Source organism: Nomascus leucogenys, chromosome 13 (assembly GCF_006542625.1).
Source record: "Nomascus leucogenys isolate Asia chromosome 13, Asia_NLE_v1, whole genome shotgun sequence".
NCBI classification, from domain to species: Eukaryota; Metazoa; Chordata; class Mammalia; order Primates; family Hylobatidae; genus Nomascus; species Nomascus leucogenys.
Window position 1 is genome coordinate 21,577,316 of NC_044393.1, and position 17,494 is coordinate 21,594,809.

The 17,494-nt window shown below is 41.0% G+C and overlaps 1 protein-coding gene across 4 annotated transcripts in view; it reads left to right on the forward strand.

The window, feature by feature from the left end:
• PTPRT (protein tyrosine phosphatase receptor type T) overlaps positions 1–17,494 on the forward strand; it is a 1,129,549-nt gene that overhangs the window by 746,870 nt on the left and 365,185 nt on the right. For all 4 annotated transcript variants that reach the window (XM_030825446.1, XM_030825445.1, XM_030825447.1 and 1 more), the window contains exon 9: positions 6,202–6,311. In XM_030825446.1, the coding sequence (XP_030681306.1) occupies positions 6,202–6,311 (110 nt within the window). The remainder of the gene's footprint in view (positions 1–6,201; positions 6,312–17,494) is intronic.

Genomic DNA, 17,494 nt, shown 5'->3' on the forward strand with positions numbered 1-17,494 from the left:
ATCTGACCAATTTGAGTATATTAAAATTAAGAACTGATCCATATTCAAAGGTAACATAAAGAGAAACACAAGGCACAAATTAAAAGAAGTTTTTCAGTAACACGTATAGCCAATAAAAGTATTAGTATCAAACATATACAATGAGTCTTTACAGATCAACAGGAAAAGGACAATAATATCCAACAAACATTAAAAGATGCTAGTAAATAGGTAAAAGCATATAAAACCTTAATGAAGTATTGTTTTACACTTATTAGATGGTCTAGAATTTTAAAACCTGGTAATACCAAATGTTTATAAAGACGCAGAGGAATAGGAACTTTCAGAACATTGCTTGGGGCAGTACTACCACCACTTTGGAAAACAATTTGGCATTACCCTGTGAAAACAAAGATAGATACGCCCTTCAGTCATAGGAATAGACCCTCTATTCCTAAGTGTACCTTAGTAAAATCTTGTATATATGTTCAACAAAATATACAAAAGTATTCTAATAAATTATACTGTAAGAAAGCCCCACCTGGATACAACTCTAATGTTCATATATTGTAGAATGGTGGAATAAATAAGAATATATTTATGAAATGGAGATGAATTAGATACAACTATGTGCATCAAAATAGATGAATCTCAAAATGAGTGACAAATGCAAATCATATAATAGAAAACAGTCAATCCACATAGATTTAAAAGAAAACAAGAAAAACTAAATGATACATTGTCTTGGGATATATGTATAGATTTAGAACTCCAAATAAAAATAAAGAGAATGATTAATAGAAAATTCAGGCCGAGCACAGTGGCTCACACCTATAATCCCAGCACTTTAGGAGGCCAACACAGGTGTATCACCTGAGCTCAAGAGTTCAAGACCAGCCTGGCCAACATAGTGAAACCCCATCTCTTCTAAAAATACAAAAATTAGCCAGGCATGGTCGTGGGTTCCCGTAATCCCAGCTACTTGGGAGGCTGAGACAGGAGAATCACTTGAACCCAGGAGGCGGAGGTTGCATTGAGCCGAGATCACGCTGTTGCACTCCAGTCTGGGTGACAAGAGTGAAACTCCGTCTTAAAAAAAAAAAAAAAAAGAAAAGAAAAAAGAAAAATCAGGATAGTACCTGTTTTATTTATTTATTTATTTATTTATTTAATGATGGGGAAGGAAAAAGGAGACAATAGTGATGGGCATAAAGAGTGCCTAAATAGTATAGTAATGTCTTATTTCTTAGAGCAGATAGTGGGCACATGTGTATTTAATAATTATTCTTTAAACTATTCATACATTATTATGCATAGTTTTTAATATAATGCAAAACACTATAAAAGAAACTTTTTAATATACAAAAACAATATGAACAATAATAAAGTCCTAGAAATGCAATTGGTAAGAAATAAAAGAAAAACATTTTTAACTGAGGGGCATAAAAAGAAGCATTAATACATGAAGATTTATATGGTTTACTGGATAGAAGGACTCATGTTAAAAGTGATACTCTCTGATTCCCAAAATGAGAAAAAAAAATGCAACTGCAGTAAAAATTTTGATGAAATATGTTTGAAATTTTATACAACTACTCCTAAATTCTTCTGGAAGAATACATGGGTAGTGATACCTCAAAAAACTTTGCAAAAGAAGAATAATAAAGGAAAAAGACTTGCTTTACCAAGTATCAAAACATGTCATCTTAATGCAATAGAGAAATACTGTCACAGTAAAAGCTACAACTCAGTGAAATAGAACAGAAAGCCAAACAACATACGCTACAATATAAAATAATTTAATACGGTGGTAAGATGGGATTTTAAATCACTGGGGCAAGTTTTGACTGGTCAATTAATTGTCCTTTATAATTGAGAAAATTGTAAGGAATTATATTTAGATTTCTACCATGTATGGTATACACAGTAATTTCAGAAATATTAAAGTGTAAGGTGTAAAAAGAAAAAGATGGGAATAAAACAGAAAATAAATAAATTATAAAACAACTATTCATCTGTACTTTCCATTCATCTGATCCGGTGTGAAAAAGAGAATTTTCTCCAGATTGGAAAGACCAAGATCTATTAGCTTGAGTTTCATGCTCACAATCTTCATCAGATAGACCCTTCTTATTGTCCATCAGACACACCCTCCTCAATTTCCATCAGACAGACCCTCAGGTGAATGAATAGAATTTTCATCCTCTACTCTGCTTACTTTCTACTCTCCATGATTACAGCTTTTCCTGTCTTTCCAAATTCTTGATGCAATTCGTCCCCCACTACACTTTTGGTAGATGGCTTCACCCCACTTCTCAAGAAAACAGAGCCATTAGGACACTTCAATTCCTCCATAAAAAGCATTAGCACATTTCCATCCTCTCCTCTTCTCTTGCAAAAGGAGAGAACCCTCCTTTCAACCCACCCTTGCTCTTGCTCTTGCTTTCAGGACCCTACCATTGTCAGTTATCTCCTCTTTCTTTCTCACTTTTCTCCTTCTTACCTCTATTTTGAATTTTTTTTTTTTTGAGATGGAGTCTCAGTCTGTCACTAGGCTGGAGTACAGTGGCATGGGCTCGGCTCACTGCAACTTCCACCTCCTGGGTTCAAGCAATTCTCCTGCCTCAACCTCTCGAGTAGCTGGGACTACAGGTGCTTGCCACCATACCCAGCTAATTTTTGTATTTTTAGTAGAGACAGGGTTTTACCATGTTGGCCATGACGGTCTCAATCTCTTGACCTCGTGATCTGCCCGCCTTGGCCTCTCAAAGTGCTGGGATTATAGGCGTGTGCCACCATGCCCAGCCTCTATTTTGAATTTTTTTCTTGGTTGCTCTAATCATAACCTCTCTTGTCTTTAAGAGAGTCATTATTTTGGCTCCATATCTCATTCCTGTTATGGTTTGAATTCCCCTCCTTTTCACAGCCAGCATTGTTTACTTGCCTCACCTCACCTTCCCCTCTCTTCTCAACCCTCTTCAGTATGGCTTGTGATGCCAACATTCTCCCTTAAATTACTCTTGCTTGGCTCACGAGTCACCTTGAGGACAGTAGGTTCAATGGGCAAGTTTAAAGCCACATCTTACTTGACTACTCAGCCATATTTGTGACTGCTGACCAGTACCTTCTTGAGCCTCTTTCCTTTCTTGGATGCTACAATGACAGCTCACCTTCCTGGTTTTCTGGTTGCCTCTCTGAACACTGACTCCCAGTTTCTCCATTCATTTTCCTCCTAATTGTTAATTCTGGAGTTCTTCACTTAGTCTTAGACCTATTTTTTTTTTCTCTGCTCTATACTCTTGCTATCTATTCCCTGCCCACGGTTTCCATTTCCAAACATTGGCCGCAGTCTTCCCATATTCAACTGCTACTCAGCATTACCACTTGGATGTTCTATGTATACCTGAAATAAAGTATGACAAAAACTGAGCTCACCAGCTTCCTCTCCAAAATTGGTCATCCTTTAAGGCTCCCTCTCTATAAACAACATTCTGATCCCCCAGTTGTGTAAAACAAAAGGGTTGCAGTTCTCCATGACACATCCCTTCCCTCCTTCACCCTTATCTGTCACCACCAAGTCATTGATCTTCCACACTGCCATCCTCTGAGTCCACATCTCCTATACAATCTATTTCTCTTCTACACTACCATCATTCCAGTCCATGTTACAATTCTTTCTCCCCAGGATGACAATGACAACCTCCTAACTGATTTTTCTCCTTCCACCCTTAACCTCACAAAGCTGTCCACCACACTACAGCACCTCCTCCCCATTTTGCCCTGGTAACTTCTACTTATCCAGCAACTCTAACTTATGTGCCATTTAATATCCTAACTTGCCATTCTAGGTTTTTCTCTGCTTTTAATAATTCTCCTAGTACCATATCCCTTTATGTCAGAGTCCTGATTAAAAAAATGTAATGAATTAATTTTGAGTATAATCATTTAATGTCTGTCTCTCTTTCTAGAATACAAGCTTTACCACGGATTTGACTATATCTCTCTTTGTTATTGGTACATCTCTAGTGTCCATCGCTGTCCCTTGATCATATTAAATACATAATAAATATTTCTGGAAAGGAAGGGTGGATAAGGGAAAACAATAAGATACCTAACTAACTAAAAGCTTCTGCATACCTAAATGACTTAAAAAGCCAACAAAAAACTGGCAAAAATATATTTGCAACCTATGCAAGAAAGCTTATGTCCTTAAAATGAAATTACAATTACAAGCTCATAAGACAAAGATGAGCAAAAATGAAGAGCCATACAGGAAAATGAGCACAAGGTATAGATAATTTGTTCATAAAAGAAGCAATGTGAATGGCTAATTAAACCGAAAACAAAATCTGTACTCTCCAGTATTCTAAAAAAGATACACATACACATGCACTTAATTTTTTAAATAGTCAGTGTTGGCAAGAACAGACATAGTCTTCTGTTGGGGAGTCCAGAATGGTACAAACTTTCTGAAAGGCAATCTGGTAATATATGTCAAAAGCCTTAAAAATAAAATAGTTCATTTACTTTGGCCCAGTAAATTAATTTCCAAAGCATTAATCTTAAGGACTATCTGCAGAGTTGCAGGCATACTTACCTATAAGCATGCTCATTCCAGCATTGCTCAAAATCATTAAGAATTCAAACCAACTTTAATGCCCAATAATAAAGGATTAGTGACTATAAAGGGGCAATGCCCCCTCTAAGCAGCCATTAAAATGCATGGCCCCAGAGAAATGTATGGCCCCAGAGAAGTCTGCAATTTCTTTGGTGATAAAATAAGGTCACAGTGAAATATGCACAGTAGGAGTTAACATTTAAAAAAAATAAAAATATATATATATGCATAGGCATATCTTATTTTTTTAACAAAATTTTATATGCATAAAAAGATTGGAAAATAATCTTTGAACATGTGAATTATGAGTAATTTTGTTCTTTTCCTTTTTTAACCTTTTTATATATTCTTAATATTCAACAAATTCTGTATATCATGTCCATAATGAGCAAAACTAAACATATTTTAATTTAACAAAGGGGAACTGATTGCAACATATGGCCAAGGCTATATGTAGAGAGGCGTAGCGTGATGATTAAGAGTATATGCTTTAACACTCACAGACAGGTGTTTAGTTCCCTCTTTACAACTTAAGAGCCATATGACCTTCAGCAAGTTATTCCATTTTCTCAGCCTCAGTTCTCTTATTGACGCAAAGGAGATAATACTTACTGGGCAGAGCTGTTTTGTGGCTTAAGTGAAATAATGTAGGTAAAATTCTAGTCCAAGAGTAAGTGCTTTTATAATGCCAAAATATAAATAGATCTGGTAACAATTTACTGAAATTCATTATTTCTAAGGGGTTACAGCAGAAAGTTTGGGGAATAATTTGTTTTCTGGCTCACCATCTTCCAGACTGTTGTAAGAACAGTGAAATCCAGCAGGAGGATGCTGGCAGGAAGACTGACCGGCTTACAGAAGGAGCCCCAGGAAAGGTTGCACTCATTAGGGCAAAATGCTGGCATAGGTCATTCATTCACCTATTCATCCAACCAGCAAATAGTTATTATGGATCTATTTCATGCCAGGCACTGGGACTCAATAGCAAGTCAAGCTAGCTGCCTTCTAGGAGCAAGGCAAGCTTCTTCTAATTGGATTGGGGTTTCAAGCCACATAGTTCGTGTTGTAATTTTTTTTTTAGCTCATGAACTATCATTAGTGTTAGTGTATTTTATGTGTGGCCCACAATAATTCTTCTTCCAGTGTGGCCCAGGGAAGCCAAAAGGTTAGACACTCCTGAAGCAAAGACCTCATTTCAGATTCCCACCTCTGGCAGAACTGGAAACTGCTCATGTCCTTTCTACCCTTATCGGGTTCGGTTCATAAACCGACTTGGTCAGTCTGCAGATGAAAAGCCTGATCAGCCTTCTGAAAATGGGTCAGCAAACTATGGCCTATGGGTCAAATGCAGCCCATTGCCTGTTTTTATAAATAAAGTTTTATTGGAACACCATCGTACTCATTCATTTATGGATTATCTGTAGTCACTTTTGTGCTAAAATGACAGAGTTGAGTAGTTGTAATGAGAATGTATGGCCCATCAGACCTAAAATATTTACTATCTGGTTCTTTACAGCAACTTTGTCAACCCCTGTTCTAGGTCAGTGGGGCTGGAGAAACAATGTGGAAGGTGACATCAAGTTCATAACTTTTCCATTCTGTAGTTCCAGGAGCTGTTCCTCTAGAATCCATCCAAGGGGGACCCTTTGAGGAGAAGATCTACATCCAGTGGAAACCTCCCAATGAGACCAATGGGGTCATCACGCTCTATGAGGTAAGGAAGTCCCTTGTGCTGCATCCATTGGCTTGGCTTTATTCAATTCACTTCAGCCTGACATTGGTGAATACCCATTCTGCTGAAGGTATAAAGGTGAGTAAGATGTGACTTACCGAAAGGTTTCTGACAGTACAATGGGGTGCAAACATAAACGCACACAGTGGAGCTGTCTTGATAGCCCCAAGAGCAAAGAAATTTGTGCATATCATGCATTGAAGTGACTATGGTGACAAATGACCTCATCCACAAAGGAGCCAAAACCCAGGGAGTCAGAGTGTTCTTATGTAGAGGAGAAGGCCCAGGCCTGGCAAACAGTAGTGAAAGTTCGTCTGGGAAACTGCAATACCCACATGATGCTCACTCTACGAATATCAGTCCCTTCGTTTTGAAAAGAATCCCAATGTTATTCTCTGCAGCAGGGACACAGGATTCTTGAGATTTAAATTGCCCTGTGCCCGAGGCATATTTTGTCACCCAGGTGATAGCATCCAAAACCCCCATTGCAAGCATTAGCTGGGCCTTACCATATCAGAGATGAACCAGAACCTACTCAGGCAGGAATGTACCCATCAAGCCAACACAATGTGCCTTCCAGAAAAGTTACAAAAATAAGACAAACTGTGTGAAAGTTTATTGCAAAACAAAACAAAAAAATCTCCAACAAAGCTGATATAGCTAAGATTCAAGTATTGTGATATGAGTAAGGTTGAGTCTCCTCCCACCCCTTGTATTCTTACACAACATAAGATTACAATGCTAGATCAAGTGGAAACACACAGGAATGCAGAGGGAAGGGCATGGATACCGAAGCTGGAGTGATGTAGCCTAGTGTCCTAGTAGCTCCACCTTCTCCTGAGTTACCTTTGGTAGATTCCTCCTCTGTTTAAGCCTCATTTTTCTCATCTGTAAAATAAAGGTGGTAACCACTTCTTCAGGGTTTCCCTAGGGAGTCTGAGGAGGGGGAAAGACAGAAGCATCCCAGACTAAAACATGTACCACAGGCCCACGAAGAGGCTTAAGCCACTGAATGCTCATACAGAAACATGCGTATATAGGGAGTGGGCTTGGGGGAAGAATATTGCTGCCATAAGGAAAGGTGAGCTCTGGGAAGGAAAGTAAAGGAGTCTTTGATGAAGGGAAAGTGCTCAAGATTAATCTAACAGACCCATAACCTCTCTAGAGAGTCATAGATGGTCCTGAGAACTCGTTGAGGGAGAAGATTATCCAACATGTACAAGGTGCTTAAGAAAACACCTTATCTCACTAAAACTAGCATTCCTAAGGAGAGCTAACATTTCCCTCTTAGAAACTGCAGGGAGCTTGGTGCAGCTCTCAGGATTACCAGATGGAAGGAGGAAACAGACATCCATCCCCACCACTTACGAGTTTTCTCAGGCCACATGCTTGGGAGAAGCTTTCTTCCTGGGGGGTACCCCGGGAGGAGGGCAGGTACTCATGCTGATACACCTTGCCTAGCACATTTTCAAAACCTCTTTGGGAAAGAGAGGTCCTGAAAATTTAACTAAAACAAAATCCAGTCACTTCAAATCTACATGTTATTCTTTGTAAAGCAGAAACCACAATCACATACACACACACACACACACACACACACACAGACACACACACACATTTAAATGAAATAAAGATCTGTTGCAAACTTTTCTTTGTAAAGCAGAAGGAAAGGACCTATGATTTAGGAAGTTAAGTTACTTGGTACTGTTATGTAAAAGACGCTCTGTGCCAGATGTTCAAGACTTTTGGAATTCACAGGCCAGTAGCATTTAAAAAAGGTTTGGGGGACTAACCTAGGGTACTTCAACATCTTTTATTTACATCGTTTTATAAAAGACATAATTCCAAAAATATAGAAAGGATATAATTTCAGAATAAAAGTCCATCCTTCAAATTGAATAAATTTATTATTTTTTACTAACTCATGACAGTCACATTAATTTTTCTAATTTTGCATTGGATTGATGGCAACTTTGTCATGGAAAAGCCCTGGTCCTTGTACATACCTGCATTTGGAAACCGCTAGTGTAGGGCCATGTTGCAGGTGGAGTCATATCTCTGCACATATTATTCCTTGAGAGTAATATACTTTTTCCTCTGGTAGGATGATGCATTAGAGTGGATCCTTGAGAGTAATACACTTTTTCCTCTAGTAGAATGATGCGTTAGACTGGATGAGAAATATCATGATTAAAATTCCATGATAAGAAGAAGAAACAGAGGGAGAGCAAGGGTCCAAACACAACTGTGAGTTAGACTCTGTGTTTGAGTAGAACCTCCTGCAATTGAGGCATTACTATATAGTGCACTCTCTGAAGCCCCACGCACAAAGGCGGGTACAGATTAGAGCAGGATGTCCTTCTCACTTCTGTGTGAATCCGATGCCTTGTGGATTTTCAGAGACCAGATGCCAGGGATGTTGGCATTCCCATGGATTCTATGGGAGACAACTATGATGAAAGACATCTTCAAGTAGCTTCTTGGCTGTGACTTGGACTATAATTGCAGAGAACCAGAACCAGAGTATTGTAACTGGTTGACTTGTTTGTAAGCATTTGAGGCTACTTTTGGGGACTATGCCAAAATTATTGAGGGATGCTGTAAAGACAGCTAAGGAGGTTGTAGATTTAGGCCATTGTATTGTGAGCATAAACATGAGTGTAGTCTTGTGTATCAAAAGCTAGTGAGGCCTAAGAAAATAAGGATGGTGACATTTGAGCCCATATAGCCTAGATCCAAATCCCGGCTCTGACATTTACTTGCTCTGTGACCTTGAGTACATCAAGTGGCCTCTCAGAACCTTAAGTCTTTTATCAGAAAAATCAAGGTAATAATAAAATGGCCTTATAGGATTACTCTGAAGATCCAATTAAATATAGGTTTTGCACAGTGTTTGGCATTTAGAAATAACGTTATAAATATAAACTGTTACCATTACATAAAAATGAGGAAATTGAGTGCAGAGGGTTAAAATGAAAAGACTAAGGTCATATTACCCAGATGCCAAACCCAGTTCTCCTAAATGCAGGTACAGATGTCTTGCCCCTTGCTGCAACTTAGCGTGGTCCATAGACCAGCGGCATTAGCATGACCTGGGAGCTAGTTAGAAACGTAGCACTCAGGCCTCTCCAGTTTAACAAGATCCTTGGGTGATTCCTATGGGCATTATGGTTTCAGAAGCACTGTTCTGGAAAATACTACTCTTGAGAAACTTTTGGCAATGGATAGAGTATGTTCTCTTGAGTAGAGAAATGAGAAGTACCTGTTACTCTGGGCTCAACCCAATCCAGCCCCAGACAGTAAGCAAGAGACCTTGCTTTTAAAAACATTTATAACAAAGCCTGTGTTTATGAGGCAATTTACAAATTTAATTAGATGAAACCAATTTGATTTTTAAAATTAGGTTCTAGTTGTAATGTCAAGAGAGAAATTCATAAATTATAAATTACCCTCTTTTGGCCTCGAAAAAGAATATTTTATTACAAAGAAAAACAGGATAATGCAAATGGAAGAGAAATTCAGGATTGTCTGTGGCCTTGTATATACAACCTTGGACTCAGCAAAGTTAAAAGCAAAGGAAAAAAAAGGGAGGGAAAGGAGGGAATTTTCATTATTATAACTATGTTATTGTTAAATACAGCAGGTCCAAGTGGCTAAGATTAAATTTCCTTCTGCACAAGTCCAAGTCACAATCTCTGGGTCCATCCTTGGACAATTCTGCCTCCCAAAATGTGAGTGGCTTTGAGTCCCATTCTGTCTCCAGTCTTCAGTCCTCTCTTTCTAATATGAAGGTGTCAGACTGTTCTAGGCTTCAACTGGGTAAGAATGAAGGGGAAAGTAAATCTATGTCAAACCCACAAAATCAAAGATTCTACCTCTTTTGGAGTTGCTTTGCTGTTTAATTCTTGCCTATAAGCCAGCCAAAGTCTCTGAAGGTAAAGTAGTGATGACATATGAATAAAAACAGTGAGTGCAAAGACCCTGAGGTGGAAATGACTTAGGCAAGTCTTAAAAATCTAGTAAAAAGGAGACCAGAGTGACTGGGGCTTCCTGAGCACAGAGGACAGTGATGAGACTGTGTGGGGGAAAGGGTGGGTAGGGCCAGGGATGGCAGGACTCCTAGAACTTGCATTTTATCCTGAAAGGAATGGAAAGCCCTAGGACGGTTCTACACAGAGGAATGAAGGGATCCAATTTATATTCTTAAAAGGTCATCCAGCTGTTGCGTGGATAAGAGATGGTGGGCACACAGCATCTTGGAAACAACTGGAAAATGCACCAGGAGGCAAGGACATTTCCATTATCTATGGTATTAAGATGAACTATTTATTAGGAGACCTTGTACCTGAGCAGAAGATGTGCAAGCTTTGTTACAGCTGCCTCTTTACTGCTGCTAACCCAGCTTTGACATCCTCTTTTTAGTAATGAGTTTTTTTGTTTGTTTGTTTTTGTTTTTTGTTTGTTTGTTTTTTGTTTTTGTTTTTTTGAGACAGAGTCTCGCACTTGTCGCCCAGGCTGGAGTGCAGTAGCGCGATCTTGGCTAACTGCAAGCTCCACCTCCTGGGTTCATGCCATTCTCCTGCCTCAGCCTCCCAAGTAGCTGGGACTACAGGCGCCCGCCACCATGCCCGGCTAATTTTTTTGTATTTTTAGTAGAGACGGGGTTTCACCCTGTTAGCCAGGATGGTCTCGATCTCCTGACCTTGTGATCTGCCTGCCTCGGCCTCCCAAAGTGCTGGGATTACAGGCATGAGCCACTGTGCCCGGCCAGTAATGAGTTTTTATCTTGATGAGCACCCTGGAGCCATGGACCCTTAGATCCTGGGCCCACCTTCCCTGAAAGATGGGTGTCTCACCCTGACCCTATTACCACTCCAGGGCTGTGAAACCGTCTCATTCTGCAGCAGCCTCAAACTCTCTCTCTGCCCACTGAAAGGGGAGCTCAGAATCCTGGTTCCAGCCTCATCTGAACTGCAGCAGGAAGTATTAAGATGAATTAGACCATGGCCTCCGATCTTTGGGGATTTTCACTTTAGTGGGAGATGCAGAATGCAATTCTATGATAATTCCCCTAACAGAGTGACAGATCGTGCACAGATAGAGGCAGCACCAATGGCCTTGTGTCCACAAACTAGCATCATTAACATCACCTGTGGGCATGTTAGAGATGCAGAATCCCAGGCCCCAGCCTGGGCCCACTGAATCAGAGTCTTTTTAACAAGATCCCCAGATAATTCATGTGTACATTAAAGCATAAAAAGCCCTGGTTTAAGAAACATTCTCAAATCTCACAATCGTGATCTGCACAAGAGGGTGGTAAGGGAATATCAACTGGTCTGGAAAGCTCTGCCTGATGAAAACATTGCAGTCATTGCATGAATAATGTGATCATTTAATGCAGTAAGGAATATTCCTGCTCACCTGAGGTCCAAACAGCTGAGTATTTACATCAGGAATATGGAAATCATGACATCTGCATAGACTCTTCCAGAACCCTGCTTTTGGGTTTGATTAAGGCATCAGGGTTCCCTAATCAGGGCGTGGATGTGCAGAAGGGTGGTGTGGCCTCTCTCATTCTGACTCAGCTCTTGGGAACAACCACAACTCACCAAGAACACAGACCGTCGCAATTGCAGACAGGCACTTATAGCCAGAATGAGGTCACCAAGGGAAGCAATCCAACCAAACAGTTGTCTAAAAACCCTTCAATAAAATCATTCAGAGACAAGCTGTTCAGAGTTCATGGAAAACAGTAATCAATATGTGTTTCAATTCAATTAATTGTTCTCGTCTTCGTCCAAAAATAAAAATCACACAGTGTGAGGGAATTGGGCCAGAAGATGTTACACTTGCAACTGGGTTAACGAAGTGTGAAAATATTTAAAATTCAGACATATGAAGCCTCCCAGTAAGCCTTTCTGTTTAGCAGTCAAAATCACCAAGTTTCTAATTACAGTGTATAAATCTGAGAAGCTTAAAGGGAATGAGAAGACCCTAATGAGGCAGGAATGGGTGTCTTGATTATGCTAGAGTTGATTGGCATTTATCTCACAAGCTATTCTAGGTGCCTGGCATTCAGAGTTGAATAAAACAGACTTCGCTTCAATAAAACAAGGCGGCATTCCTGTATGGGAGCGCCTTTAAAAGGTACAATAGGTCGGAGGGTTTGTCAATATTTTTTCAGCACACAGATGGTTGGATTCAATCTGAACAAAAAGCATGGGCCCCAGGAATCAACAAGCCATCAGAGTGCATTACAAGGAGGCTAGAGCGTCTTCCAAGCAGGAGTTCTGAACAGAATGAAAGCCTGAACACAGACATTGATGGAGAGAGGGGACCAGTTGGGTGGATAAGCTCACGAGGAAACTCTTTAAGACAGAGGCCCAGAGAAGGTTCCTGGCTGTGTCTGGATGGATGAGCACACCTCCACCCATCCTTCAGCTTTGCTGCACTGACCACTCAGGGCTCACTGACCCCAGACTGGCTCATGACTCTAGTCCACAGAGGAGCAGTGTGGAGAATGGGATGTGTTCCAGATGGGCAGGAGGTAGTCTAGGCGGGAGGAAATCAGCTGGATTGTGACTAATACAGCCCAAAGCAAGAATTTGCATAATTCAAACTGGATCTACGTTAATTAGGACACATGATTTGCATAATGCAGGCCGCTATTGAATATAACTTGAGCCAGGCTGGTAACAAGGAAAAAAGCTCCTGTTTCCTCTAAATTGTTCAAGCCAGAAATGTGAGTGTCATCCGTTGCCCCCAGCAGCCACACAGCTAATCTGCCAGAAAGTTTGATTATTTCTCTTGCCAAAATAGACACAGGTCAGGCCGCGTGGCACCATCTCTGCTGCCACATCCTGTTCTGAGCACCCCTCAGATGCTTGGAGCATTTCAGTTCCTCCCTGCCCACCCCCCTCCACACTTCACCTGTTCCACATGTCCACACTGCAGCCAGACAGAACATCTTAAGAGGTAAATCTGATCCTGTTCCTCGTCTGCTTTGGCTTCATCTTAACTTCAAGGCACTGAATGATCTGGCACTGGCTGCCCCTCTAGCTTCACCTGCCGCTCCTCTTCCCATTGCTTACTGCAGTCCAGCTCCTTTAGCCTCCTGGCATTTCCCAAGCTCACCCAGTTCCTGGCAGCCCTCGCCACTCTGTGTCATTCTTTCTGCCTGTAATGCTCCTCACTCTACACTCCTCAGGGCTGGCTCCTTCCTTTTCTTCACCTCCAAGAGGCTTTTTCCCTCCGCTGTCCACTTGATCCAAAACAGGTTCCCCTCTGTTTCCTCTCTTAACAAATTGCTTTCCTTCATACCATTTCTACAATCTGCACTTGTTTCGTTTGTGTACTTTAGTATCACCCAGCCCTGCAACAGACTTGAACCCTTGTGAGGGCATGGGTCCTGTGTTGGTGAATTTTGTGTGTCAACTTGGCTGGACCACGGTTTGACAGATTAGTGGTCAAACCATACTTTGGATGGTTTTGTGAAGGTGTTTTTGGATGAGACTGACATTTACATGGGTGGACTTCAAGTAAAGCAGATTGCTCCCCATAACATAGGGGAGCTTCATCCCATATGATGGGCTTCATCCCATCAGCTGAAGGTCTGAATAGATCAGAAGACTGAGCTCTCCCGAGTAAGGGGGAATTCCCCAGCCAATGACTTTCAGACTGGAACTGCAACATCAGCTTTCCCCTGGTTCTCCAGCCTGACAGCATTTGGTCTTGAGATAACTAATACAGGCTGGGTGCAGTGGCTCACATTTGTAATCCCAGCATTTGGGAGGCCAAGGCGGGCGGATCACAAGGTCAGGAGATCGAGACAATCCTGGCTAACAGGGTGAAACACTGTCTCTACTAAAAACACAAAAAATTAGCCGGGCATGGTGGCGGGCGCCTGTAGTCCCAGCTACTCGGGAGGCTGAGGCAGGAGAATGGCGTGAACCCGGGAGGCGGAGCTTGCAGTGAGCTGAGATCATGCCATTTCATTCCAGCCTAGGTGACAGAGTGAGACTCCGTCTAAAAAAAAACTAATACATGCTATATTTATTTTTGCCTTTCACTGTGTCCCGAGGACCTAAATAGTAGCTTTCACATAGTATGTACTCAATAAATATTCTTTGGATAAATATATGGATTTGTGCTGTATCCTAGCAAGGGGTAATGATGATTATTTTTGTCTAACTAATTTAGTCGTTCTCAAGCCTGGCTGAATATTAGAATCACACCTTGAGATACCTTCTGCTCAATTTTGCTGTGAAGCTAAAACTGCTCTAAAAAATAAAGTCTATTTTGGCCCGGTGTGGTGGCTCACACCTGTAGTCCCAATACTGTGGGAGGCCGAGGCAGGTGAATCATGAGGTCAAGAGATTGAGACTGTCCTGGCCAACATGGTGAAACCCCGTCTCTATTAAAAATACAAAAGTTAAATGCTTGTGGTAGCGCATGCCTGTAGTCCCAGCTACTTGGGAGGCTGAGGCAGGAGAATTGCTTGAACTCAGGAGTCGGAGGTTGCAGTGAGTTAAGATCACGCCACTGCACTCCAGCCTGGCGATAGAGTGAGACTCTGTCTCAAAAACAAAACAAAAACAAACAAACAAAAAATCATACCTTGAGAGCTTGAAACAATGTATAGATAAATAGGCAGCTAGATACCTGAATGAATGCAAGGATGGATGGATGGACCTTATTGCAGTCCAAAAAAATCAGAATCTCTAGGGGAGGGGGCTCTATCCATGTGCTGTATTTGTTTGTTGTTTTAAAGTTCCTTGAGAATTTCTTTAAAACATCCAGGGTTGGGAAGAAGCATTGCGTGAAATGAATCCAAGCGGTCTCCTCTGATATCCTAGCTAAACACCTTCTAAATAAACCCGGTCTCGATCCTGGCTTAACCTATCTTCACTCTCACTCTGCCAGACTCCACCTCTATCTGATGTTACGCTACAGCCAACTCACTCATGCACAGGCAGATGCTAAGTGCTAATTTTTTTAAGGATTAAATTCAAGAAACACTGGTCTTTTTTCCCTCAAGGTTGCTAAACAGTGTTTGGAGTAGTTGAAGAAATGTAGGGAGGTATCATTCTGTCAATATCCCTTTGCGTGTTACTAATGGCATCTTGCAACTCTGATGCCAGAGCCCACCACAGACCTTCCCTTGCAAATCTTTCTCCCTCTCCTGAATAGTAGAAGTCAGTCCTGTTGTGGTATTTTTGTGAGATTAGAAAAGACATGCGTACACACAAAACTTAATAGATTTGCCCAGTGGCCTTCCCTAAATCTTAAAAGTCAGGGCCCTGGGATGTCTAGGAGCCATTTTTTCTAGCCCACGGCTCATCATTCAGCCTCCATAAGATGTTTCCCCTCCAGAAACTTGAAAAATGCAGGCATCCCTGTTTGGATGCCATATACAGGTCATTCGGGCTGACAGGGAAGCTGACAGGTGTTTCAGTAGAAGCAGCTCTGGTTGAAAAGAATGATTTCTGGCACTCAGAGTCTGGAAGGAAAAGAAGTTGCATTCTGATGTTAGTGACTTGCATTTATGTACCTGGGCCCATTAGAGCTGCTGGTCATCCACTTGTGGTATATTAGGATTGCCTCTATATTTGCCTTGGGGTGTTTTTTCTTTTCTATTACGACACAGGTATTTGTGATGGAGCCAGATAACTCGACAGTGGAAATCAACAGATGCATAGCACTTGTTACCTAAGGATAGCAAACCGTGTTGTCCTGCCAGTGAGGTTTTCACAGTAAACATTAATCATTCAGTTCAACTGTAGAAAACAATAAAGGTTGCTGCATCAAAAATATTCCTGCACTGTGCACATATGAATGAGTATGTTTGTCTTGGTGTATGTGTATGAGCATATGTTTTCATGAGTTTATGTAGTTGTATGCTGTCACATGTATGCACACATATAATTGTATGTTTGGTGGCATGCTTGTGTGAAGCTTTCATCCTTTGATGTATCCATTTTTCCAGCTTCATCCTTAGGATTGTTCTATTTCATTGGAGAGTTAACTGACAGAGATATCAGAGACACAGGGCTATGTCTGTTTCCTCATGGACTAGGGGGGCCTCTGGTCACCTCATATCCGTGCCGTAGTAACACCAGGGGAGAAACTTTCTTTCATTTCAGTGGGCTCCCAGCTGTTTAACATGAATGTCTGCCATAATTTGTCTCCAGAGTTTTGCTAAAGAAAAATGTTGGATTAAAAAAAAAATCTCCAGGTTAAATTTACTCCTATGCATCTACAGTTGTCCTAGGAGAAAGAAGGGAAGGAAATGAAGAGTGAGTTCTGCATTTGTCAGGGCATGGGCTTTCTTCATGTTTCTTATCTGGGAGGGAAACTGCATTTTGATGCACTGCATGTGCACCCAGAGGCCTTTGTAGGGTGTCCTTCTGTGAACATGGCCACATGGCTAGAGATGGAACTCTCTCCCTGGCTGCTGTGGTACTTTCAATAAACTGTGCCCAGAGGCAGCGTTTAAGTTGCGAAGTGTCTCTTTAAACATCACAAGTTGTTCTCTCTTCATCTCGGATGTTTTACCGTGTTATCCCTGTTGGAATTCCGCCTAGGCTGGGCAATGCAGCATGAATTTGCTGCTTTTAACTGGCTCTTTCGCTTCTGTTTTGGTCAGAACAAAATGACAAATGTTTGCATATTTTCATCTATCATCAGGACATTTGGAGCCTCTGTTCTGAAGTCTCTGGAGGCTGGAATTCAAATTTGTGATTTGTTGCTTATCTTTTCATTAGCTCAGGAGCTAGCAGGTGGCTTTTCTCCCCTTACCTTAAGTCAATGGGTATTTTTTCTTTTGACTGTTTTTTCTTACTCTTTACCAACAGAAAAGTAATTCCTTAAAACTGACACCCAAGTATGAGATCTTGGTCTACCTCATTATGGTTTCAATACATACGTACATATGTACATACATACATACATACATACATACCATGTCTCCAGGGTCCTTCAAGATGGCATAAAGAAAGGTCACTGCTTTCTTGTTCTGTTTTATTTTATGCACGTTTTTAACATGTGTGTATCGCTGCACATCAAATAGTGGGTTGTGCAAACAACAAATTTAAGATTGACCTTTGGTTAGTCATTGCAGAGTGTACTTGAACTAGTTAGTTTCTTTCCCAACCTGGGCCTCAGTT